General features: G+C 43.0%; 1 protein-coding gene, 1 long non-coding RNA gene and 1 other non-coding gene across 5 annotated transcripts in view; 2 read left to right on the forward strand and 1 right to left on the reverse strand.

The window, feature by feature from the left end:
• Rapgef2 (Rap guanine nucleotide exchange factor (GEF) 2) overlaps positions 1 to 24,942 on the reverse strand; it is a 224,035-nt gene that overhangs the window by 133,333 nt on the left and 65,760 nt on the right. For all 3 annotated transcript variants that reach the window (XM_006502250.4, XM_011240277.3, XM_011240276.3), the window contains exons 2-4: positions 19,114 to 19,184; positions 14,848 to 14,904; positions 92 to 175 (exon numbers count right to left, since the gene is read on the reverse strand). In XM_006502250.4, the coding sequence (XP_006502313.1) occupies positions 92 to 175; positions 14,848 to 14,904; positions 19,114 to 19,184 (212 nt within the window). The remainder of the gene's footprint in view (positions 1 to 91; positions 176 to 14,847; positions 14,905 to 19,113; positions 19,185 to 24,942) is intronic.
• Gm24150 lies at positions 531 to 634 on the forward strand. Its single transcript, XR_003954735.1, has one exon. It is a non-coding gene; the product is annotated as a U6 spliceosomal RNA (small nuclear RNA).
• The window catches only part of 4921511C10Rik (RIKEN cDNA 4921511C10 gene), a 40,995-nt gene continuing 33,128 nt past the window's right edge, over positions 17,076 to 24,942 (forward strand). Inside the window, exon 1 of the long non-coding RNA NR_045502.1 lies at positions 17,076 to 17,713. This is a non-coding gene — a long non-coding RNA (RIKEN cDNA 4921511C10 gene). The remainder of the gene's footprint in view (positions 17,714 to 24,942) is intronic.

Below are 24,942 nucleotides of genomic sequence, written 5' to 3' on the forward strand. Positions count from 1 at the left end.
TGCTTTGTATCAGTAGACGATATCAGTAGCAAGATAAACCAATTGTGCAGAAAGAGCTTTAAGATCACTGTGTTGTGTCTCTACACCATACCTGCTCCTTGGAAGAAACATGGACTCCTTAATGAACACGGAACCAGAAAGAAGTATATACCAGCAGGTGCCAATATCATCAGGACTGAAAAGTAAAAAAGACAACAGAAATCAGATAATAATCCACAGCAACAAAAATCAAAATTTATATAGCAGATGGTATAGCAATCCATGCTACTGCACACAGAATCACAAAAGGCAACAGCATACAACCTATTGAAATATCATTACTGAATATCAGAGGTGCTCTTAGCACTCTTATCACTAATACATTACGTTAACGACAGTCACTGGTTTATTTAAATGTTTTTAATTTTCCTTAGATCGATCAACACCTGTCATTTCAGATTTTGTTTTTCCAGTCTAATTTTTTGAGTAGGAAATACTTTCCTTTGTTTCAGTGAAACAAACAAACAAACAAACAAACAACCCACAAACTGGTGTTCACTTCAGCAGCACATCTACTAAAATTGAAATGATACAGAGATTAGCATGACCACTGTGCAAGGATGACAAGCAAATTTGTGAAGCATTCCACATTTTGGAAAGTCATCTAGAGACCGCCCCACCCAGGGATTCATCCCATCTGCAGACACCAAACCCAGACACTATTGCTGATGCCACGAAGCACCTGCTGACTGGAGCCTGGTATAGCTGTCCCCTGAGAGGCCTGACCAATACAGATGCAGATACTCACAGCCAACCATCAAACTGAGCCTGGGGAAGAGCTAAGGGAAGAGCTAAGGGAAGAGCTAAGGGAAGGACTGAAAGGAGCCGAAGGGGATTGCAAGATTGCAACTCTACAGTAAGAACAAGTTCCCAGAGACTAAACCACCAACCAAAGAGTATACATGGAGGGATCCATGGCTCCAGATATATATGTAACAGAGGATGGCCTTATATGGCATCGGTGGGAGGGGAGGCCCTTGGTCCTGTGGAGGCTTGATGCCCCACCATAGGGGGATGCTAGAGCAGTGAGATAGGAGTGGGTGAGTGTGGGTGGAAGAGCACCCTCATGGAGGCAAAGGGGAGGGGAAAGGGGTGGGATGGGGAGAGTTGTGGGTGGTTAACTGGGAAGGGGGATATCATTTGAAATGTAAACAAATAAGATGATTAATAATAATCAGGAAAAAAACACCCGAGCTTTCATGGAACCCAGTCCATTCAAGCCTTCCCCAGTGAACCTTCTTCTCAGACTTCCCCATCACACAGTGTTCTCTGAGTGTCTTCACATATTTGCATGCAGTAACTAGACAGCTGCTTATTTCCTCTTATGAAAGAAGAAAATGAAAGCAGGACAATCTTATGGGTTTGTGGACAGTAGCTCTCCTACGTGAAGATTCCACTGTACAGACGGCTCTGCCTGACTCAAGGCATCCCCCTGGTGGTAGTCATTTCTACTTAAACACATTTAGGAGGAGAGGAGCTGTTAAGTCATTCAGAGCATTAGTATCATCAAAGTGACAATATTAACCATCACATCTCCCTCAATAGGAGGCACGTGTGTTATTATTACCTTGTAGTCTGCACAAGTAAAAAAGACTACCATTTACAAGGTTCAAAACTAGTTTCAACTTTTTCTGACAAGAAAAATTAAAAATCTCTGTATTAGAAAAGAGGGAAAAAAGAGGAAGATTTGTAATTATATTTTAATCTGTTACAGAGAAATGAATTTTTTGCTTTGAGCTTTTAAATTTTTTAGATTATTTGACACGTATAGGCCCTTTGCCTGCATATGTGTCCATGCACTGCTACGTGCCTGCCTGATGCCTATAGAGACGTGAGGACAGCGTGTTGAATCCTCAGGAACTAGAGTCTCACACAAACCTGACCTGCCATGTGGATGCTGGAAACTGAACCTACGGCCTTTGGAAGAGTAAGCAGTGCTGTTAAATGAGAGAGCTATCCCTCCAGCCGCAAGGGAAATCGAATACTGAAAACATAAGACAGTAAGGTTTACCCACCCCCACCCCCACCCCCGTACATAGCCTTAGGCAAGTCAACAGGATTAAATGTACAATGACAACTGCATACAAGTAATAATTATTCCATCTTTTAAAAGCATGACGCCAACGTCTGTGGTGACACGGAGCATGCAACTGTGATTGGCCTTTTGGTGATTTCAAATCTGTCAACTTTAAAGACAAATTAGTACAGACCAAGTGTGTGTGTGAAGTTTGTCAACTCCGTCCCCCTGTCACCTATCACAGAAAGCACACCGACTGACAGGTTACCGGTGCTCAAAGCGGATGAAGAACCTGGACAGCGAGTACTCGCGCTTCCTGAATAGCCACTGATTACCTGCAATTGACTCTTCCTATCAGGAAATCTATGCAGCAGATTTAAGGGTTTGAACATGAGAAGACGGGTCTCAATCACTACTGATTTGAATTTGTCTGGCAGGTGCTGTCCCAGTTCAAGTATCCGTCCACGGCCCGAGTGTTAGAGGATTCGTTACGAGCCCCAGGGTTACTACTGGGAGGGGGTGAAACCTTTAACTTGGGGGGCCTAGAAACTGACACTAGGTCACTGGGGTTCTATCCTTCAAAGGAGCTGTGGACTCGGTCTCTCTGGCCACCAGAGAGGAAGCACTCTTCTCAGCCACCATTCCTCACAGGATGTGCTGTACCTCACGGCAGACCCATAAGCAGTGACTGAGCAACTGTGAGACACAATAGCCTTCTTCCTGCTGATTATCTGTTTCGTTGCAGTGATAGAACTCAAAGGCATCATTTGCAGTGTCCTTTGCAAACACAAAGGTAACAGAGACAATGGCTCTCTTCCCAGGAGAATCTGCGGCTCACCCACAGAAGCCGTGTTTTCCGAGAACGCATTCGCAGAGATTGTTCAATCAGAGAATACTTACACTAGCCACTTACTTTGTGCCAAGATAGACATGAGGTCTTTACAGTTGTACTGTCCCTCTTAGGATTTGAGGTTTTACTATGGTAAGCTAATAATAACTAAGAATGCAAACTAGTACATTCTATTTTAAAGCTGTTCTAGAAACAAATCCTCCTTCTCTGTTTGCTCTCCACTCTCTACAAAAGACGTTCACTTTCCACTCTGAAAATTCCCTCACGCAAAATGCCATGTCCAAAACTCTGTTTCTGTTAGACCTTCTTGACTCTCACAAAGCACTGCAGCAACCCTGCTTGTCTCCTATCTCGCAGCAGAGTCCTAGGGCAGCTGTTACTAGAGGATCTTACTTTTATGTATGTGAAGTGAAAAGTTTGCTTTTTAAAAATCAAACTAGAGTTGTAAGAACAACGTTCATTCAGTATAGATGAACAGACAGACATACAAAATAAAAGTAAAATCTCTCCTGGGCACACACTGGCAATGAATCTAGTTAACGGAAGACTGGTAATGCAAGCAGTAGTAGCAGTAGTACTGATGATGTCATTGTTTCCTGAACTAATCCAGTTTCTCTTGAATTCAATTTCATGAATTATCTATGATGCTAAATTTCTAATTATCTGTCCCCACTCAGTTTCCTAGTATCTGAACATTTAATGGGCAGTTGATTAAAGTATCTTTCAAAACAAATATCCTAGACCATAGTCATCAACAGGCTCTTCGAAGATCTCAGCATTGAGCTCCAATAGCAAAGAAAAGGCTAAAGCAAGCTAGGCTGCTGTCAGCATTCATGCAATTTGGCACTGTGTTTTGAGATGGTGAGCTAAGAGCCATATGCAAGGGTTGTAAATGGCAAAAACTACTGTGAAAGCGCCTTGCCTGACCATTTCTAAGTAACAGCAAGTATGACCCAACAGTGATGGGCAGAAAAGAAACCACGGAGACTACAGAGGCCCAAACAGCAAAGCCACCACTTACGAGTCTCTGAGATCTCAGGCAAATGTACACTCAGAGTAGACTCACATTTGCAGAAGGGTCTGAGAATAAGAACTAGAGTGGCTCCCACGTGGAGTCCAATACTTCCCATCCTGCAATGTACAGAATGATAGCCACAAAGCCTGGGAGTGGGCCAAACAGCCTAAAAGGTGCCTGGCTTTGTCTGCCATCAAAAGGGAGGGAAATAATAAAGCCCAGCAAAACAAAATGTAAGCAGATCACAAACCCATCAAGACTCCTCCCATGATTGTCATACCGAGATCCATTGTAGATGACCTGTCTCGTGCTCAGCCAAACTGCATCGTTAAGTCCATAACTGGGGTGACATCACCTCATTCCCCACTGTGCTTTAACATGAGCCGGTCTGCTCTGATCAGAACTCTGCCACTCTGCTGGGAGGCCTGCTGTTTGTGCCACCCTCGAGAGGTGTGCACACTTCTCTGTACCTCTGTGTACCCTGTCGAATGGATGGGACTCTGGGAACACCAAAGCAGCTCTCCCACTGGACGGTATACTCTCCCACTGCCTTCTACTGATGTCTCATCCCAAGCTTTACCTCTTCCTCCGACGTCACCAACCAACATGGCCTCTGCTGGTTAGTCTTCCTGTCAGCACGACCCAAGCTACAGCTATCTGAAAGGAGGGAACCTCAACTGAGAAAAGGTCTCCATAAGCTCCAGCTGTAAGGCATTTTTTTTAAATTAGTGATTAACGATGGAGGACCCAGCCTGTTGTGGGTGGGGACATCCCTGGGCTGCTGGTCCTATATTCTGAACTAGCCATGAGGAGCCAGCCAGTAAGCAGCACCCCTCCATGGCCTCTATATCAGCTCCTGCCTCCAAGTTCCTGCCCTGCTTGAGTTCCTGTCCTGACTTCTTCCAATGATGGACTAGAATCCAGAAGTGTAAGCCAAATAAACTCTTTCCTCCTAACTTGCTTTTCAGTCATGATGTTTCATCACAGCAATAGAAATCCTGACTAAAACATGGCCCCTCCCATTGATCAGAACTCTGTGCCTACCCAGCAATATTCAGTAGCAATGATCAGGTAATTGAAACCATGACACACTTGTGTTAAAATCACAGCTCTTGATGGAACAGAATCTGATACTCGGAGCAGACCACATGCAGGAAGACATGGCACTAGGCAGGAAGCTCCGGGTTGTTGGTACTTACTCTCCTGGTGACTACATGATCCTAAAGAAGTTAAATTCTATAGTTCTGGATCCTCAGTCTTGAAACCAGGCATCACCAGTTTCCTTACAAAGTTATGACAATTTTAATACAACAGTTTAAATCACTTTAGTTTTGCCAGCTGAGAGTGAAGAACAAAAGACAAGAAAAACCCTAATTCTTTCCACTACCTCTGTCCAGCTAGCTGACAGCTTACACTCACTTAGCCCACCACACTTGTTTTTATTACCTATTCCTCAGAGTCTCTGAAGGAACCTGATGTTTCGGCTTTTGACAGTACCTTTTCTATGATAAACTAAGTTTTTATCATTCAAGTTCCTCTGAGGCTGAGCACCTCTCTGGTGGAGTGAGTCACTTTCTTCCTAGCTTCCCCAAGTTCACCTGGCACAGTCACCAAGGTAGCAAGTAATCACTTAGTGCTTTCCCCCTTACAACGCTAACTCGTTAGTGCTGTTGATACTGCACTCTATGACACCTGGTATTGGGGTGACCTTCCTTGCACTGTGTTAAGGTGTGTCTCTGTATTTTCAATTGTCCATTACTGTGCCCGCACAGAGCCTAGTGCTGGCAGGATTTTGTATTGTCATTTCTATGGCCCATCACTCGGTTTTCTATCTGTAAATTTCCTTCCATCCCTGCCTAAAAGATGAAGATCAGGCAGCCCTCAATACCTCAGGCAACCACCGAGATGAACCAGGTGTTGTCTCACTGCTGACTGGTTATAATAAAGAGCTGACAGCTAATAGCTGGGACAGGAAGTAAGGAAATGTCCAGGCAGGCAGGGATGGATACAGGAGGGATGTAAGCAGAGGTGGGTTAATCAAAGGAGACGCAGAAAAAAACAGCACAACAGACAGAATTGGAGGTTCAAGCAGGCAGTGAGAGCCACACGGGGAGATGGGATGGCAGAACCATACATTAGAAGCTAGCTCAGAGACTGTCCCAGCAAAAGGACAACAGCTTTAAACTATACAGAAGTCTTGTGTTTTATTTAACCACAAGCATGTCTGCAAAATCCCTGCAGCAGCTAGTTAGAATGCTTGCTTGCTTGTTTTTAAAACAGGCCTCATTCTTAAAGTATTTAATTGTATACATTTATTTATTTATTAGGGGATGGCACCATGGTGCAAGAATGGAAGGCAACTTATAGAAGCAGGTTCTCTGCTCCTGCTATGTGGGTCCTGGGAGAATCACTTAGGTTTTATCAGCCTTGGCATCAAGCACTTTTACTAACTAAACTGTTTTGCAGGCCCTTTAGGAATATTCTTAATGAACAGAACAATATGGAGCAATTCCTCATCCAAGTCAAGTTAAGCTCAAAGAATTTCTTTGCGATATCCTCCAGGTCCACATGGTGGCAGTGTCTCTACATGAGAGTGTGCCTTGCACATGGCCAGAGCAGGAGGCTACTGTAAATGGCACTGAGGATGGTGAAAAAGTAACACTATTTTTTTTAACTGATCAAGTGGGGGGTTGGGAGCAGGAAACCGATCACTATCAGGCCAGAGAGTAACTTCTGAGAACTCTCCTGAGCAGCTAATACAATGTGAAATGTAAGGAGAGGCCGATCTGCAAGTTTTTCTAATGACCAGCCACACAGGCTGGGAGAGATGAGGGTCAGTGGCAGGGGAGGGCTGTGAGAATACCAGACGGGGGTGGGGGTGGGGGGGTGCTGGCTCACACAGCCTTCACTTCAGCTCAACACTGCCAGCCAGAGGAAGAGACAGGCTAGAGTCACGGTGGCCAAACAGAATCCAGAGCTCTCCAGAGTGTCACACTGTCATGGCACCAGCAAGAGGGATCCAAGAAATCTCTCTGTACTTCAGTGGGCATCTGAAGTCAGACCAGGAGACAGCAGAAAATGAAGCCAGGGAGTGTGCCACATCTGGGAGTCAGAGCAGGAAGGGACATGTACCATGTTCCCCATCACGTGGCACAACTGTGACATGAGAAAGCAAGCACACTGTGCTGCCCTCAATGTAAGTCCGTAACAAGCTTCGTGCACCCAGGGAAAAGCAGACAACCATCTAATCGGTCCCACAGCAAGTAGAGACAACAGCTACCAAGAAAACGGGAAGAGCACCTTGACTATCTGCTAGCTCCGCCCTTCATTGAAGCCCTAAAGAAAGCCAGAAGTTTGCAATTTGCTCACCTGTGGTTCTGGTCTTCTGACCAGCTTAGACTTGTGCTCTCAAATGCATGAATGTGATGGGAAAAAGACAGTGAAAAATACCTCACCTATCTATGATAAATCATTCTGAGACTCCTCCTGTCAAAGGGTTTTCAAGACCAAGAACCCTAGAGGCTCTTCCAAGCACACTTGCTACTGGTGGGGCTGGGCAGGGCTTCCTGTGAACACAGTGTTCCAAGCTTTAGAAAGTTCTAACCCTGGCTGTCTGCCAGCATGCAGATGGTCCTCCAGATACTCAGTAATTTCAGTCTTTTTCACCACAGTGCGGCCGATTGCTGTTTATTACAAAGTTTGATAGCTGTGTTTCTTTTGCTCCTTTGATTAAGATTTTAAGCTATAAACTCAAAGATGAAATTTGTATCAATTACTTTTTGTGTCGTTAATGAGAGAGGCTAAAGTTCAAGAGATAAAAATTTTGCCACACAGCCAAGTAACTGATCAAGTGAAAAAAAAAAAAAAAGCACTTGTAAACATCATTTCACTACATACAGTTATTTATGTATCAGACACAACTCTACTAGGAATTAAAAAAAAAAAAACCTTTGGCACTTTTACTTTTCATCTGCAGAAGAGCAGTGTTTGCAGTATTTTATTATAAAATAATATAGTTCAATATAATAAAATAGATGTAAATGTTAATGCCCATGATATAAAAATAACATTTAAAAGGTAGAAGGTAATTCCTGTTTTCCCAAAGTGCTAAACTGTATGGAAATTACTTCACCTTTTAAAAGCTGAAGCAAATGCGGGGAGTGACACACCCGTGTTTCCAGCATTCAGAAGGCAGAGGCAGGAGGACCACTGCAGGTCTGAGGTCAGCCTGGAGTTCCAGAACTGTGCAGATTACAGAATGTCTCAAAAGTGAGTGAGTGAGTGAGTGAGTGAGTGAGTGAGTGAGTGGATCTAACTAACCAAAGGAACAGACCCACCACGGCAGTGCTCACTCTTCTCCAAATCCTGATTCTCCAATGAAAGGTACTAAATGACAGGCTTGAAATCGACACCAGAAAGAACTAAAAAGACTGGTCAAAACACTACGATTTTCAGTCTTCTATTGAAAATACAGGGGACAAAGCGGACACCCAGTGAAAATTCATTTAAACAGCAGAGTAAACAATATAAAATACTGAACTAACAAAGCCAGCCAGACATTCCACGGGTTCTTCATGCTGTCATCATGCCAACGGAAGTCACCTGAAAATGAACTGGAGCACTGCACTAGGAGTCATGAAGTTAAGTCTGAGGACATTTTCTCAACAGCTCTGATGTAAACTGCATATGTATTACAATCAATCAAATCAATGAAGCAGCTACACTCTGCAGAGGGACGCGGCCAAGGGCTTGAGGAACAATCACATTTAAACAAGTAGTCAAACCCGGACACTGACTTGGACGCTGCTGTGGGGCCGTGACTTACGCACTGTAATTCCACCCTCTCAGGAAACCTCTTCCCCCGGAGTAACTCAGCTCTCAGAGGTCTTTCAGAGGTAACCTGCACACACCTAACCCAAAGCCCCAGCTGTCTGTGCAAACTGGATCTGAATGCATCACTCATGAGCATTACATCAGGGTCTTCATTCACTTGGCAGTTTCATAGAAAACTGAAGGCAAAGATGCCTACAATAAACATGCCAGCTTGCAGGTGAACAGTCTCACCTATACTAAAGCTAATTTGTTGAACGTACCATGATTACTTTTTCAAATAAAATCTTACTTTGGGCACTTTGTTTGTCTACACATAAGCATGTGTTAAAAGTCTTAAAACTTTGACAAAGAGGATGTCTCAAAGTAGCAGTTATACATCTCTAGGTGAAGAAGGAAAGGAGAGCACGTCTTTTTCCAAGAGAGACAAAGTAACTCAATATAAAATGGTAGATGAAGTATACGCTGTGATTTACAAAGACTACAATGTAAACTAAAGGCTTGGCCACTTGCAGAAAAGAGAAACTAGGTATATGCAATTATTGGAGGTGGAGAAGAGGCCAAAGGAGAAGTCTCTCCATGATGGGAGAGCTCAGACAGCTTACAGTCTGTAAGCAGAGGCAGGAAAGAGGCATCAGAGATTGGGAGTCACTCTGCATGGGGAAGGAGCTGTCTTCCTGCTGGGGGCAGGAGAGAGACCGAGGCTGTAGACACAGATGGGCAGACACTGGAGAGAAGGAGGTAAAGCCTCAGGCCACATCAGGAAGAGCAAGCAGAAAGAGAACAACAGCAATGCAGCAGTACCTGCCCTAAAACCAGAAAGCCAAGCAAGCAAGTAAACAGACTGCACTCGGCTGAGCCTCTCCAAACTGCACATTTACAGATTTAAATGAAAAGGCGTTAGCAAGACTGAAGAGGCCCCACAGCAGCTGTTTCACAGAGGAACAATTTCCTCTCCTGAAATACAGAGCTAAGCCCTTAAAGTGCTATGAAAACTTAGAAATCTAAGCACTTAGTCAGATCTGCACGTGGAAAAAAATCACGGAGGCACAGATGCACACACTGAGGATCTAAACATGTGTGTGTGTGTGTGTGCGTGTGTGTGTGTGTGTGTGTGTGTGATGTGTGTGTACATTTTCTCCAGTGGCTGACTTCTTGATAACTGTCCCATAAATTCAAATGGTGAGGCTAGCCAGCCAATTAGGAAAAGCTAGAGTAGAATGGCATTAAGAACTCAGTCAAAAAAAAACAAACAAACAAACAAAAAACCCAAACTTCAGTCATAGTGCTGCACTGTGAGACAGCCTAGTCTAAGAATGTCTCAGCAAATTCCTAGTTGATGGCCCTCCACTTACTTGATGGTATGCTGTGATTTTTCACTATTTTCTTATAAGGGTTTTTAATGTGTACCTCGTTTCTAGTTAAATTTTTTTTTTTTTTTTTTTACCTTGCGTGTATGATACACAAGCATGTGTGTGCACATTCATGCATGCAAATGCAGCATACACATAGGCCACACAGCACAAGTTCTGGTGTTTGGCCCTGCCTTCTGCCTTGTATGGAACAGGGTTTCTTTGTTGTTTTGCCTGTGCATAGCAGGCCAGCTGGCCCATCAGCCGCTGGGGCCTTTCCTGTCTCCACCTCCATCTGGAAGTACGAGTGCAGGAACTACAGAGGTGTACACTAAAGTGTCCAGTCTTACAGGTGTTCTTAATTTGAACTCAGGCCTTCACACTTACATGGTCAGTGCTCTACCTGCTGACTCACCTTCCCAACCCTCAGATTAAAATGTTACAGACAATTCTAAACTAAGGTACTTCGATAGCTGGCTTTCACTGTCATCTTGATAAAACCCAGAAGACACTCTCAGTGAGGAATTTGCTACATGTGGTTGGCCTGTGGGTATCTGTAGGCAGCGTTCTTATGTGGGAAGACACAGCCCACTGTGGGCGGCACCAGTGCCTAGGCAGCGAGTTTTGAACTATACAGGAATGGAGAAATGGAACCATGCATGAGCAAATAAGAGCAGCCCGTTAACTTCTCCCTGCTCTTGACTGAAGCTATGTCAATAGTTAACAACAAGTTCCTGGCACTGTGACCTCCCCACTAGGATGGACTATAACCTGGAACTGTGAGCTAAGATAAACTCTTTCTTCCCTGCGCTGCCTTTCATGAGGGTATTTATCACAGCAGCCGACAGGTCGCTCAGCCTAGGAATTTACAGTGTTCACCCCAGGTTTCCCCAGACAGTAAAATAATCAGCATGTTATCGGAACAAGGCAGTTGAAAGGACCAACCTGAAAGTGGTTTCTGTGTGTAAATGTTCAACTACTTTGTGTAACTTATTTGTTTGCAGGGAGGGTGTCATTCTGTAACCCAGGCTAGCTTTGTTCTTGCTCCTTCCCAATCTCGGCCTCCCCAATGCAGGGGCTAAGGCCTTAGCAACCATGTCTGCAACTACAGCTCAGCCCTCAAAGGCCTCCAATTTTTGGAGGAAAAACAAAACAAAACAAAACACTATTTTATTGGAACTACAGCTCTAGCTCTAATTTCAACATAATGTAAATGGGGACCAGTGGTACATTGTTGACTTATATGAAAACTGTGACACAATAAGAGTTATGGCATCACTGTCATAAGGAAAACAAAACCTTAAAGCAACTAAAACCTTGAAGGACCAAAACACAACATAAATTATCAAAGCAATGCTGATAATAAGAATGATACCAGCTGCTAACACTCCTGTGCCTTCTTTAGAGGTGTAAACACCCTCTGAAGGGAAGCAAGAGCCCTCAGAAGGGCACATGTCCTCGGAAGGGGTGCCTCTGCCCTCAGTAGGGGTGCACACTCTCTCAGGAGGAATGCAAGAGTCCTGAGAAGGGGTGCCCATTACCTCAGTAGACAGATGCATGCACCCTGAGTAGAGTTGCCGATAGAAGGACCATGTATATCTTACTCTGGAGAAATAACACTATTGTTTCCATTCTATAGAGGAAGAGAATGTAGTATAGTGCTGGATCAAAAGAAATATGTGCCTGGCGAAATTATTAAAGCCATTGCACACAAACATAGCAAGGAATATGGCTAGTCATCTCCTGCTCATAAATGTAAAGTCTGAAAGTCTTCAATATTTATTCTTTTAAGATTTTATTTTATGTATATGACTACACTGTAGCTTTCTTCAGACACACCAGAAGAAGGCATCGGATCCCATCACAGATGGTTGTGAGCCACCACGTGGTTGCTGGGGATTGAACTCACGACCTCTGGAAGAGCAGTCAGTGCTCTTAACCAGTGAGCCATCTCTCCAGCCCCAATATTTACTCTAATTGTACTATTCTTCCAACCAAGCTCCAGGGAGAACAGAGCAGTCACGTCCCTCAGAGGTCCTCAGAGCAGCTCCCCAAGAGGGTATTATTAGGGTATCATGGATTTACATAAGCGTCAAGCACAGCTGTTCTTGAAGTTTCAAACTACGCATACACAAACTGGCAAGAGCAGAAGCCTGCCTGCTACAAGACCACAAAAGAAAATGCCTCACCGACACTTTGTAAGAACATCAGCAAAATACCAAGAACCCAACTGTGAGAGTCTGCAGTTAGACTCCAGGAATTTTTATTCTTATGAAATCAAGATTTAATGAGTATCCAGACTTTTCATTACTAAGTACCACTGGCACCTAATTCTAAAGTTTTTTATTGTGTGTGTGTGTGTGTGTGTGTATGTATATATATATATATATATATATATATATATATATATATATATATATATGAGTACACTGTCGCTCTCTTCAGACAGAACAGAAGAGGGCATCTGATCCCATTACAGATGGTTGTGAGTCACCATGTGGATGCTGGGAATTGAACTCAGGACCTCTGGAAGAACATTCAGTGCTCTTAGCCGCTGAGCCATCTCTCCAGCCCTGCACCTAATTCTAAATGGCACAAATGTCAGCGACTAAGACAGCCCGGTCAAATGCATTCCACTTAATACTACTAGGATATGAACAGGCATTGCCAGCAGGTATAAAAACAAACACCAAGGATGTGTAAAGACACTGACACACCTCTAAGAAAAATGATAACCAATAATCACTGTCGGTGAACTAGGGTTGTGTAGACAGGAGCACTGGTGGGCTCTGGTTGCTACGATCACAGGACGGTGGCAGGTGGTGATTGAGAGTTCATGGCCATATGCAAGACCATTATTATTTTAGGGATGCCATGGTATAAAAGGGGAAATGTTGGTGACTTAGGCAAGAGGGGTAGCTGCAAAAACCCCAAGATCTGGCTTCAAGTCCAGATGCCACACTAGGTTCTGGGAGCTAGACTGATGGGCAATCTCCTCAAAGCTCCATTTCCTGTATGTGGGGTAATGAGAACTGCTGCTCGAGAGACAAACAAATTAATTCATTAAACAAATCAATGCATATCAAGCACTTACTAGAGCATGCAGGAGGTACCTGCTATACGCATGCCACCAGCTCCCTGGGAAATCACATGTCAGAGGAGAAGGACAAAATGACCAAAAACAAGTGTCTCCCCTTATGGAACTGCCTCAGTATCCATAACGTTCACTGAGGTTCCCGGCTGGGCGGCTGCAAGCCTACTCCACAGGCTCCACAAGGAAGCAAGCACTACACCACCTACAGCTCAGTTTCTTCAGAAGTACATTAAAAGCACTTTTCTCCCTGTGGTCAGTTCTTGGTATCAATTACTCCTTGGTCAGCTACTACACATACTTTGCCATTGAAACATTTACAACACCTGCATGAACAGCCAATAGTGTCATATGCTACAGCCTAAGAAATTATGCCAATTCCAACCCACCAACTTCTCCAGAGCCTAGCCCTGCCTATGTGTCTAGGCCCTCCCTCCTTCATCTTTCTGCAGTTAGGCTCTCAGCTACTTGTTTTTGCATCCACTCGCCTTGACATAACCTTTCTGTTCCCATGCATCCGTGGGCATGGCCTTTGGGGGAGTGTGAAGGGTTGGCGGCATTTGGTCATAACGCTTTGTTGCTTGAAAACCAGCCACCAAGCTACACATTAAAGGAGACCTAACGGGCTGGAGACATGGCTCAGCAGCTAGGGAGTCTTACTTCCTCAGAGACATCAGCTTCTGTTTCCAGTGACAGACTTACACGAAGTCAAGTGCACCCCTTCATTTTCACAGAGCACCTCACAACTGTCGCAGCTTCAAAGCATTGAGTGACGCCTTCCAATCACATCCCTGACAATCTGCTGGTCCCACCTGCATCTCTGACATACCATTAATAATGCGCCCCCCCCTACCCCCACCCCAAGGTCTCTGTAGTCTATGGAACACAATTCTGAGACCTAACCTCAAAGGGCTCCAACATCTGAGGGCTCTCTCCTCCCTCCCATCTTTCTATCCCAATTTTGACATGTTTCCTGTTGTTCCATTTTCTGCCTCAGCTATAGGTCACAAACTCCTTCAGAGGGTAGCTGTCTTTCCTCTCTTTCTGTAAGCGCTCCCTATAACCTGCCTGAGAAGGAGTAACTATTGAGTAGGTGCTGTAAGAAGCAGGACGGAGTCAGCACAGGCCATCACAGTAAATATCACCCGCTAGTGAGAACAGTAGAGTGCCTTTAGACTTCGAATGCCAATGTGTGCTCTTCTGGACTCGCCACCCTCTTTTAAAAGCCAGGTGTTAGTCTTTAAAAAATACAACCCACATCTTTTAAAAACAGTAGTACAATTTTAAAAATAAAAGATGTAGAAGTTCATCTGCCTGTTCCTAGACTGAACCACCTGCTGTGGCGAGATTTGTTTGTTATAGCAGGATGGCTACCACTCACTTCCTGTTTCACGAGGACAAGAAGGGAAAATATCCACAATACAAAACCGCATCTCTACCACACTGGAGAGGTGTAAACACAAACGTGAACTAGCCATTTTACTACTGCAAACAGTTAGGATGTCTCAAATTTCTCACTATGGAAAGTGAGTTAGCTTCTCTAATCCCCCCAGAAAGGCCAGGTTAACTGAGCCAGCTGCTGCTAATCCTCTGTGACACTTGAAGGATTTGGCCACTGCACCATACAACATATCATCAGAAAGGAATACCTACTAGTATAGAACTTCATTAGCTTCGTGTCTCTCATATCTCACAGTTTCGCACATTAACCTGTAAGAGAGAAGGAGACTGAAGTCACGCATTTGCCATTGAAACAACTCGAATGAGCCACGGGGTGATATTTCAAGTTTACTACTTCATATGCTCATTTAAATTATTTACCTTCAAAAACGGGTATCGATGGCAGTAGAGTTCAACAAAGCAAATTAAAATCTGCCCCACCTGTTTCCCCAACACACAGTTCCACCCGCACACTAGAAGATGAACCATCTAATGGGAGCCAGGCTCCCACGTGCACTTTATGGGGGAGCTATTTCATACTTTGTAGATGGCATGCAGTCACAGCATGTTCTCCAAGGTAAATACATTAGAGAAGGCAGAGAAAACCAAGTCAGAAAGGAAAACCTATTCATTTAAAAGGTGATAACATCATTCACAGCTCTACACAAGTGGTACTGAGCAGTGTGGAACTCCAAGCCAATGCTCGGTACTTGCATGAAGAGTGAGCAAACGGAGACTTTAGAACTAAAGGGTTTGTTATGTCAGCTGACACAAGCCTTATTTTAAAAAAAAAAGTGAAAACATGAATATTTAATTTTCAAACATTTCTCAAACATCAAAAAGTGTCATATTAATACCAATTAACTTTTCCAAAATACACAGGAATGACAATGTGACTATTTCTTCCCCTGAAAAGGCTTCTGCGGCATGGCATCCTGGCACCACTTCATTCTGACAACTGCTGGGATCCTTCCTGTTTGCTGACCTCAATTAAAACTCTCCGATGCTCGTTTCCCTCACTCTTCCTGCTATCCCCGCAGGCAGGGATTCATCTTGACATGACTTCAGCCATCTTGAATCACAATGGCCATGACTGCCCCTAAGTAATACTGGGTGGTCTGCTTCCCTCCATGAAGTAGCTCAGCATGCTTCAAATATTCAAAACCATGGAGGTGGAAGATGGAATTTTAACAACACTGACCCAGATGCCATCTGAGTTAACTAAGTGGCTGATACCCTAAGTATTAGCTTAAGAAAAATCAGGTCCAACCCAACTAGAATGACATCACTCTTGTCCTGAATGTTTTCTAAGCGCCCTACTTCTGACCTAATTCACCCAGGAACACTAGTCTTGTCACTGCTGGGACTATAGCTCTATAATGGAAGTGCCCCACACTCAGTCCTGGGCCCTTCTGCCCTCAATGCACTTTGGAGCTGGTTCTACACACTGGGACCAGGCTGTTCCAGAATACCCTTAGTGGTTCCTGGGACCTCGACCTCCTGATGTCACGTAATTCAGAAAACAGAATCACACTCTTTTTTTTTTTTAAGATTTATTTTTATTTTATGTATGTGAGTACACTGTAGCTGTCTTCTGACACACCAGAAGAGAGCACCAGATCCCATTACAGATGGTTGTGAGCCACCATGTGGTTGCTGGGAATTGAACTCAGGACCTCTCAAAGAGCAGTCAGTGCTCTTAACCACTGAGCCATCTCTCCAGCCCAGAATCACACTCTGAACAGAGTAGATTATAATTATTTTTTCTTCTTTATGTTCTCTGTATATTTACATTTTTTAACATTTGCACTATGGAGATTTATTTGCTTCACCAAAGAACTAGCAGGGGTTTCCTTGAAACCTGTCTTTCTCGCTGTTCTCAGAATGTGCCTGGATTCCTCCCTCAGTGCAGGAAAGAAACTAATGTTTACAATGTTGCAATAAATAGGACTTTTTTTATGCAGTAGAATAAAACTTTACCAAATTTCGTTTGTAAAGTTTGAAGCTTCTAACAAACACCAAATGGGAAAGAAGAAGAAACAACTTAGTGATCACCATGATGACATTTTACAGATGTGAAAGCAGAGGCTCAAGAGATGTGGTTAAGCAAAAGTAGTGTGACATCCCCAAGAACTAAAGAGTGTAGCAACTATGACTTTGTTATTGTTTAATGACATTCATGTGTCTATAATATAATAATTGATAATTCATAATGCTGACGAACATAGTGTACTTCAACAGGGTTTCTGTTTCTAACACTACACGTGGCTGGGCACATATCTCAGTGGTAGAGTCCCCCTATTAAATCCGAGGTCCAGAATCTAAGCCACATCAGAGCAGAAAAGCAGAGGGACCTCAGCACTAAATACTGTCACGTGCTCATGTGACAGTTCTGTTCCGAAGAGCTTTCTGAGCTCTGTTCCTAACCGCCATACTTCTTTACTCAGCAAATCTGCAACTCCTAGCCCGTATAGATTAAACATCAGAAAAAAGCCAAAATCGCGTTGGAAAAATATACCTGAAGATTTGAAGGGCTAAGGTGCAACGTGTAGGCTCTGACAGCACCCAGAGGCACCTGCTGAAGTCTCCACTTACTCTCCTGCCCACACGCTGGCCCGGGTAAATGAAACCTTACTTGGAGCCTTTTACCATCTACACCTGCAGAACTGTAGTAAATGCAAGTGAGGGTGGCTCTTGCCTGTTAGCCTAGGGTAAAACCTACTTAACAAAACGCCAAGAAGAGAGCTGACCTCAAGGAAATATGTTCATTTTCCCAGAAGTGGAAGCAGTTTACTCCAGGCAGTCAGTGGCTGACGTGAACCTCTTCTGTACAGAAGCCATCTATGATCTGTTCTAAAGCTTCACTCAGGCCAGGCTGCTTGCTAGAAACACGACTGCTCAGCACGTGAAGAAAGCAGTCGGACATCTGAAGGGCTCGCGCGTGTAATAATGCCAACACATCTTACAACCCTCTGAAACACGTCCTAAGGCCAGACTGTTACACTCTTGAGTTAATCAGTCTACCAAGAAACCACCTCAGAAACGGCAGAAAGTAACTCTGAAGCTAGCTGTCAAGTATGTGAGTTTGCTATTCCTTGTACTTTTGAATGCTTTCCTTAGGAAAACTGTCAACACAAAATATCAGATGAGCCCGACAGTGGTGGCACATGTCTGTCTTTAATCTCAGGACTGGCAGGTAGAGGCAGGCGTTCCTTTGTGAGTTCAAGGTCAAGCATGATCTACAGAGCAAATTCCAGAACAGCCAAGGTTACACAGGGAAACCCTGTTTTGAAACCTCCCCCAAGGAGGAGGAGGAGGAGGAAGGGGAAGAGGAGGGAGAGGAGGAGGAAGAGGAGGAAAGAAGAAAAAGAAAAACACTTAACTGTTATCACTACAATTTTAGAGTCATCTTCAAAAATCCCAGTTTTGTTCTTTCTAATAAAAAAATCTGTCTAGATTTTTAAACACTTAATCTACAATTGAGTTTAATTGAAATGATTTTCATTAAAAAAATTAATTTGAGAAACATTCAATCCTCTTGATACTTTTTTCAATTAACAAATATGAACTGACACACTCACAAATTAATTAGTGTTTAAAGGGTACTCCTTCCATAATTAAAAATGGCTGGCATCATAACTAGACAGAATGGAAAGAAATAAGACCTTATTATATCTTAGCTGGCAACTGTCTCCACATGGTCCTTTACTTCCTATTGCAGTTAAAACCAAGTCACCTCTTTATGATGAAACTTGGGTAACTATAAATGAAACTAGTCAACTACTGTACAGGAGCACTGGAAAGATATTTATATGAGCACCCCCACTGGAATCAGCATGACAAAAACTGTGCTGCCCACAAGGGCCCAGCTACGTACTTGAGGTAGTAAGTATATTCCTTCAGAGATCTAGACTATACTAAAGCAATGAGCCTAATCACTTGCTGAATATTTTAAAAACACATCTGAATGCTGAGCTGTAGACAGATGTAAACATGCATATAAAAACCAGGAATAAGCTGGGCGGTGGTGTCGCACACCTTTGATCCCAGCACTTGGCAGGCAAAGGCAGGCAGATTTCTGAGTTCGAGGCCAGCCTGGTCTACAAAGTGAGTTCCAGGACAGTCAGGGCTATACAGAGAAACACTGTCTTGAAAAAACAAAAACAAAAAACAAACAACAACAACAAAAACCAGGAATAGCAAACACCGCCCCCTTTTGGTGTTTGTACCAACTGAAGCTCATTACAACAGAGGCAGAGACTAGGATGGGAGTGCAAGAATCTTACTATACAGAAACACTAAAACATATGTGAATGCAACTGAACTCAACCTTGCAAAAAGTATCAAAGCAAGCACGGGGGTTACATCAAGCAGAGTATCCTTGTGCTATATTTTCTTTAAGCTCAAGTCTTCCTAACAAAGGAACATAGAGACCCACAGCATTCTATCACTGTTAAATTATTAAAATCGAATACACACCTTAGTTGGTGCTCCCTCAGGTTGGATAAGGCTTCCATTCCATGTAAATAGGAATACACTATTTCCAGGTCCTGTTCCAAAGAGAAGAATAGAATTATTAGGCTTGTCAGGAAAACAAGTTTTTCTAAAATAACAGGCTACAAATTAAACAGTAGGATCATATATATACATATATATGTATACACACACACACACACACACACATATATATATATATATACACACACACACATCTTCTTAGACATTAAAATTAACATTTTCAAAGAAAAGCTAGCATGTTCAAATGCTATTCATTACAACTGCCTTCAGAACATACACGAAATCTATTGAGTTAATAAACTCAAACTTATCAAATTCTTCACCAGCTGTTCTTTATTACATGTTTTCTGCTGCTTATATCAAAATAGCAAATACAGTATTTTCCTTTCAAACTATGGGCACTTATCAAGATGATTATTCAAATTATTTTCTCAATATTAATGTTATTTTATAACCACTTAAAAATCAGGTATGAACTTAACTTTTAATACTTAACAAAATAAAGTGTCTAATATTTAGATTTAAAACAAAGAGAAAGAAACGTTCTCTTTTCTCCTCTAGTTCGTGATAAAAGAAAAAAAGATTCAAAGTTATTCGTAAAAGTTCAGAGTGTACACTCACAAAAGTTCAGGATAGGTAAAGATGTGATTGTTGGTATTCTGTCAATTACTGTTACTGGCAAAAGCCAGGTATGCTTCTCCCCACGGTTGCCTGGCAACATTCAGGTAGGCTTGGACCACTCTAAAAGGGGATGCTTGCCCCCTCCTCTCTCTCTCTTTTACTCCTGCTTCTTTCCCTTGCTTCTTTCTCCCTTGTTCTCCCTCTCTCCCCATTCCCTCCCTCACACACACACACACACACACACACACACACACACACATGGTCATAGTCACCCTCTACCACCCCCCTTCTCCCTCCTCCCCTCTTTCTCTTTCTCTGCCTCTACTACCCTCTTAACTCCCCTCCCAATGCCCTGAATGGTCCCTCATGGGGAAGGGATGCCTTGGAATGGGCCCTTCCACCATCCCCCATTCCTCACCACACCCCATAGAACATATTCCTATATTCCTTTATCTTTTTATAATCACAACAGCAATGTCCTGTTTATAGTCCTATATGAAAAGCCAGAAAGGAATCAATATTACAGTGTAACCTAGGGCTACCACAGTCCATGAGTAACAACAATATAAATCAGAATTTTCACCTCTAGATCTGTCAAAATCTAAAATAAGGGTATTAGAAGGTGTCTGCAGATTAAACTTGCTCCTTTTTTGGCAACAGCTATAAAAAGTGACAACCCAGCAGAAATCACAAAGCTCACCCTTCTCAGGTCAATCAAGAAGACCTATACAGATGTAGTACAGCCACCATCCCGTGTTTTCCCACCAAGCTGCCTGCAAAACTCTTACAATCTGCCTGACACCCATACTGCTTTTTTTTTTTTCAAGGAAAATTCACAAAATAACCCACATGCATTATCCAGTAGGAAGTTCACACTGAGCGACCAAGAAAGTATTAGAAAGAAGATGTTTAAGCCATATCTAGAAAAGAAAGTCTGAAAGAGATGTAATGGAAGCAAGAACTTGGGTCTCAGAGGCAAAATCAAAGAGAAGGCAGCTGCAGAGCCCCAGCAGAGCTCAGGTCTGTGGCAGCAAATGCCTTTCCTTCACATAAACTCCACCAAGCCATCGGAAAAAAAAAAAAAAAAAAGAGTCCATTCGTTCACTGACCAACTGGCACTTTACTAATCTGCCAGTTTCACAACACCACAGTTGTTTCACGCTCATATTTCTGTGTAAGTGTGTCATATGTACCATGTATGTTGTATGATGTATGTGGACTTAAAAGGTTAATCAGTGCATAACACATAAGTATAGAGCATATGTAACCTATGAATGATTACCACCAGTGTTTATTTACCTCAAGACCATAATCTGTAAATAGAGAGCAATGGAATACAGTCGCTCACATAAGAGAATGTGTTGGCAGTTGTTACTGAGCCTGCAGCTCACAACACACAGACTCCAGGAAGGGAGTTACACACTGACTGTTTTCACACTACTAATGCCTGGCAGGACTTTTTACAGCAGAAATTCCTTCTAAACCTACAGAACTGCATAAATTAAACACCACTCAAGCAATTCATGACCATAAAATCCTGTTCCATGGACATATGGATGGGGTAGGGGTTGTTTGTTTGTTTGTTTGTTTCTGGTATTTTTCATTTTGGTTTTGTTTTGTTTCAGGTGTGACTGCTGTATTTTATGTGTATGGGTGTTTTCCTTGCATGTGTTTATGTATACCACCATCATGCAATATCCATGGAGGCCAAGAGGCATTGAGTACTCCGGAACTCCAGTTACAAATGTCTGTGAGCCACAGGGGATGCTGGGTAATGAACTTTTTCCTCTGCAAGAACAACAAGTTCTTAACTGCTCTTAACTGCTCAGTCATCTCACCAGCTGTTTCTTATATTTTATAGATTTAAATAGATGACAAACTGTTGTTGTTCTTGTTCTTGTTGTTGTTTTTCCAGACAGGATTTCTCTGTGTATCCCTGGCTGTCCTAGAACTTGCTCTGAAGACCAAGCTGGCCTCAAACACAGAAATCCGCCTGCCTCTGCCTCCCAAGAGCTGGGATTAAAGGTGTGCACCACCACTACCCGGCTCTTCTATTACTCTTAGTAAGCTGTCTCCAAAGAAATGTGTTTAAATGGTCTATGCACAAGGAGCTTATAGTAAGATGACAGAGCTAGTCTACATTGTTCTCCTACCTGAAAACTGATGTTGTCCAGCTTGAACTAGGTACCTTAGTAAGTAGTTTCTATATGAACATTAGTGCCTCCCCAGCTGCTAACAAGCAATGTGTCATTGAACCTTAAGAACACAGTTTGGTGTTCATCAGAAAAACCTCTGCTCTTTAATCCAAAGAAAGAATGAAAAGGAAGGAAGGAAGGAAGGAAGGAAGGAAGGAAGGAAGGAAGGGAGGGAGGAAAAGATGGATGGATAAATAAATAAATAGATAGAACATGGCTACAGGTACGCTACAGAATACAAAACAAAGAAGGAGCAGTCTGTATTTGAGGTTTTCTCAAGCACTCCTTTCACCCGTGACTAAGGACAGTAACTGAGATAACCAGAAGGCAAAAGTAGGACCCTTTTTCCTGAGAGGCAAGAATTGTACAGGAGCGTGTCTGCCAACATCCCAAAGTAAAACCCCATCCCAGGTACACACGGCCTTCTGAAAGGATATTTGTGGCTTATGATGTTCATTTTCTCTATAGAGTCAGCAAATGAAGTTTTCAGCAAACTTCATAAAAAACAAAATGCACAGGCACGAAATCACCTAAAACACTCCAGTTTCTGCTTTCTCAGGAAACTGATGTGCTGCCAGCTGAGACATTCCCACCCTCCCCAACTATACTTTCTAAGACGGAATCCACAGGAACATTACTATGGACACGAGACCCTTTAAAAATTTAAGCTACTTTCCCTAAAATTCTCTGGACTCTGAGCACAAACAGGAACGTGTTGCTGTAAGCAGGAAGCAAAAATTTTTTTAGAACAATAAGTTTTTCCTTCTACCCTAGGAAGGACATCCGTTTTACAAAAATAGATGCCATTTCAAAGGAGATTAACCTTATAAAAGAACCGCAACCAAGAAGACAATGAGGTTGACAGGCCAATTGGGATGAAGTTTTCCCATGACAAATAAAGTCCTTTTTTTAAAGACAAAGGCGTCCTTAAATACTTTCTTCAATGGCTACAAGCACAGGGGAGCCCCACAGGGAAAAAGATGGCTCCACACCCAGAGGTCTGGACTCACTCCTCCCCTCTGAGACTCTTTCTGAACATAAAGGGACAGCACAGCAAACATACAATTCCCTTAAAGCTAGCTTACAATGGCTTCTGTTTGCTAGCACCAGGACTACAACAACAGTATACAGCACATTTTCTTATGACCTGTGGCACACTAAGGAAAAGAACTCCTCCCCCACCTCCTGCCCCACCAGGGACTGGGGCGGCACATTCCTAATCTCCAGGGTTACATAAGAAAAACGATAGTGAGGATTAGAATAAAGAGGGTAATTATTTAATCTACACTGCTAGTCAAAAGGATTTTTCTTTTAAAAGGTTTTGTCTGATATGTGTATGTAAATACCTTACATAATATACTTGTGTGCCTTGACATTTTTAGACATAAGCTGGCGCCTGTGAGCTCTAACTCAAGAGAATGAAGGCCCAAGACGCTGTGACAATGAGCAAACCTGCGACAGTCTAGAGTCAGGTGACAAACGTCTGTGGACTTGGCCTTAAGGAGGAGGAGAGAGGGACACACACTTGCTCAGACAGTGGTCACAAGCCAGGAACTGCCCGGATGGCAACATGCTCTCCTTTGGGAGTTCTTCAGACATAAATGTCATTTATCCTTCTGAGCAAATGCTCACAAGCAGGGACTCAGAGGGCTGTCTCCAACGTTACTCATGAGGCGTACAAAGGCTACATTTTCAGGGCTTGGTGGTGCAGCAAAGTGCCTGTGTCTCCCAAGATGACCATTCAGTTTACAAGTTTTATTTACAAGGTCCCTAGTATTTCCACACTAAAACATATGCAACAGCTACACTAAGAATGAGGAAGGAGAGAGAACACATCCTTGGGGCCCACCTCTCCTTCCCCCACTGTACGTGACCCTGGGATGTGACTGAGAACATATTTGTGAAGTGTACTGGCTAGTTTTGTGTCAACTTGACACAGCCGGAGTTATCACAGAGAAAGGAGCTTCAGTTGAGGAAATGCCTCCATGAGATCCAACTGTAAGGCATTTTCTCAATTAGTGATCAAGGGGGGCGGTCTGCTTGTGGGTGGGACCATCTCTGGGCTGGTAGTCTTGGTTCTAGAAGAGAGCAGGCTGAGCAAACCAGGAGAAGCAAGCCAGAAAAGAACATCCCTCCATGGCCTCTGCATCAGCTCCTGCTTCCTGACCTGCTTGAGTTCCAGTCCTAACTTCCTTGGTGATAAACAGCAGTGTGGAAATGTAAACTGAATAAACCCTTTCCTCCCCAACTTGCTTCTTGGTCATGATGTTTGTGCAGGAATAGAAACCCTGACTAAGTCACAAAGTAATAAATGCACAGGGCATTTCGTAGCAACACAGGGCACATACCATGCCCCCCAAAAAGGTAAGTTTATCTAGGAAATCAGAACGACTACACCTCTGCCAGCAGAGCTAACGTGCTCCAGAAACATTTACATACTCAGAGTTTTTACAACATATTCGTTTCATCTGCAAGCATCTATATAACCCCTAATGGTCAAATGAAATATTTACAAAGCTTATTAAAGGGCCCAAACAGTTTTTTGCTTTTTTTTTCTGTTTTGTTGGTTTTTGTTGGAGACAGGATCTCACTATGTAGTCCTACCTGTCCTAGAACTCATTCTGTAGACCAGGCTGGCCTTGAAGTCGTAGGGATCCACCTGCCTCTGCCTCCTGAGTGTCCTGGTATTAAAGTGTGCACCACTACACCTGACTTCGAGTTTTCTGCTTTTTAAATTCAGGCTTTTAACTACCATTGTTATTGTTATATAATTTTGGTGTCCCTGTAACTGAGTATGTACTCTACCACTGAGCTAAATTCACTAACCCTTAAATCCAGATTTTTATTATCAGCTTTAAAGTGAAATGTGACCCATGTACAGTTTATCATCTGTAATCACTATAGCTCCAAATGGCTTGGTTGGAAAGAGGAAAAGAAGAAAGAAATTCTTGATTTTTTTTCAAGGCAGCCACCT

The sequence above is a fragment of the Mus musculus genome, chromosome 3, assembly GCF_000001635.26.
Source record: "Mus musculus strain C57BL/6J chromosome 3, GRCm38.p6 C57BL/6J".
In the NCBI taxonomy this organism is placed as follows: Eukaryota; Metazoa; Chordata; class Mammalia; order Rodentia; family Muridae; genus Mus; species Mus musculus.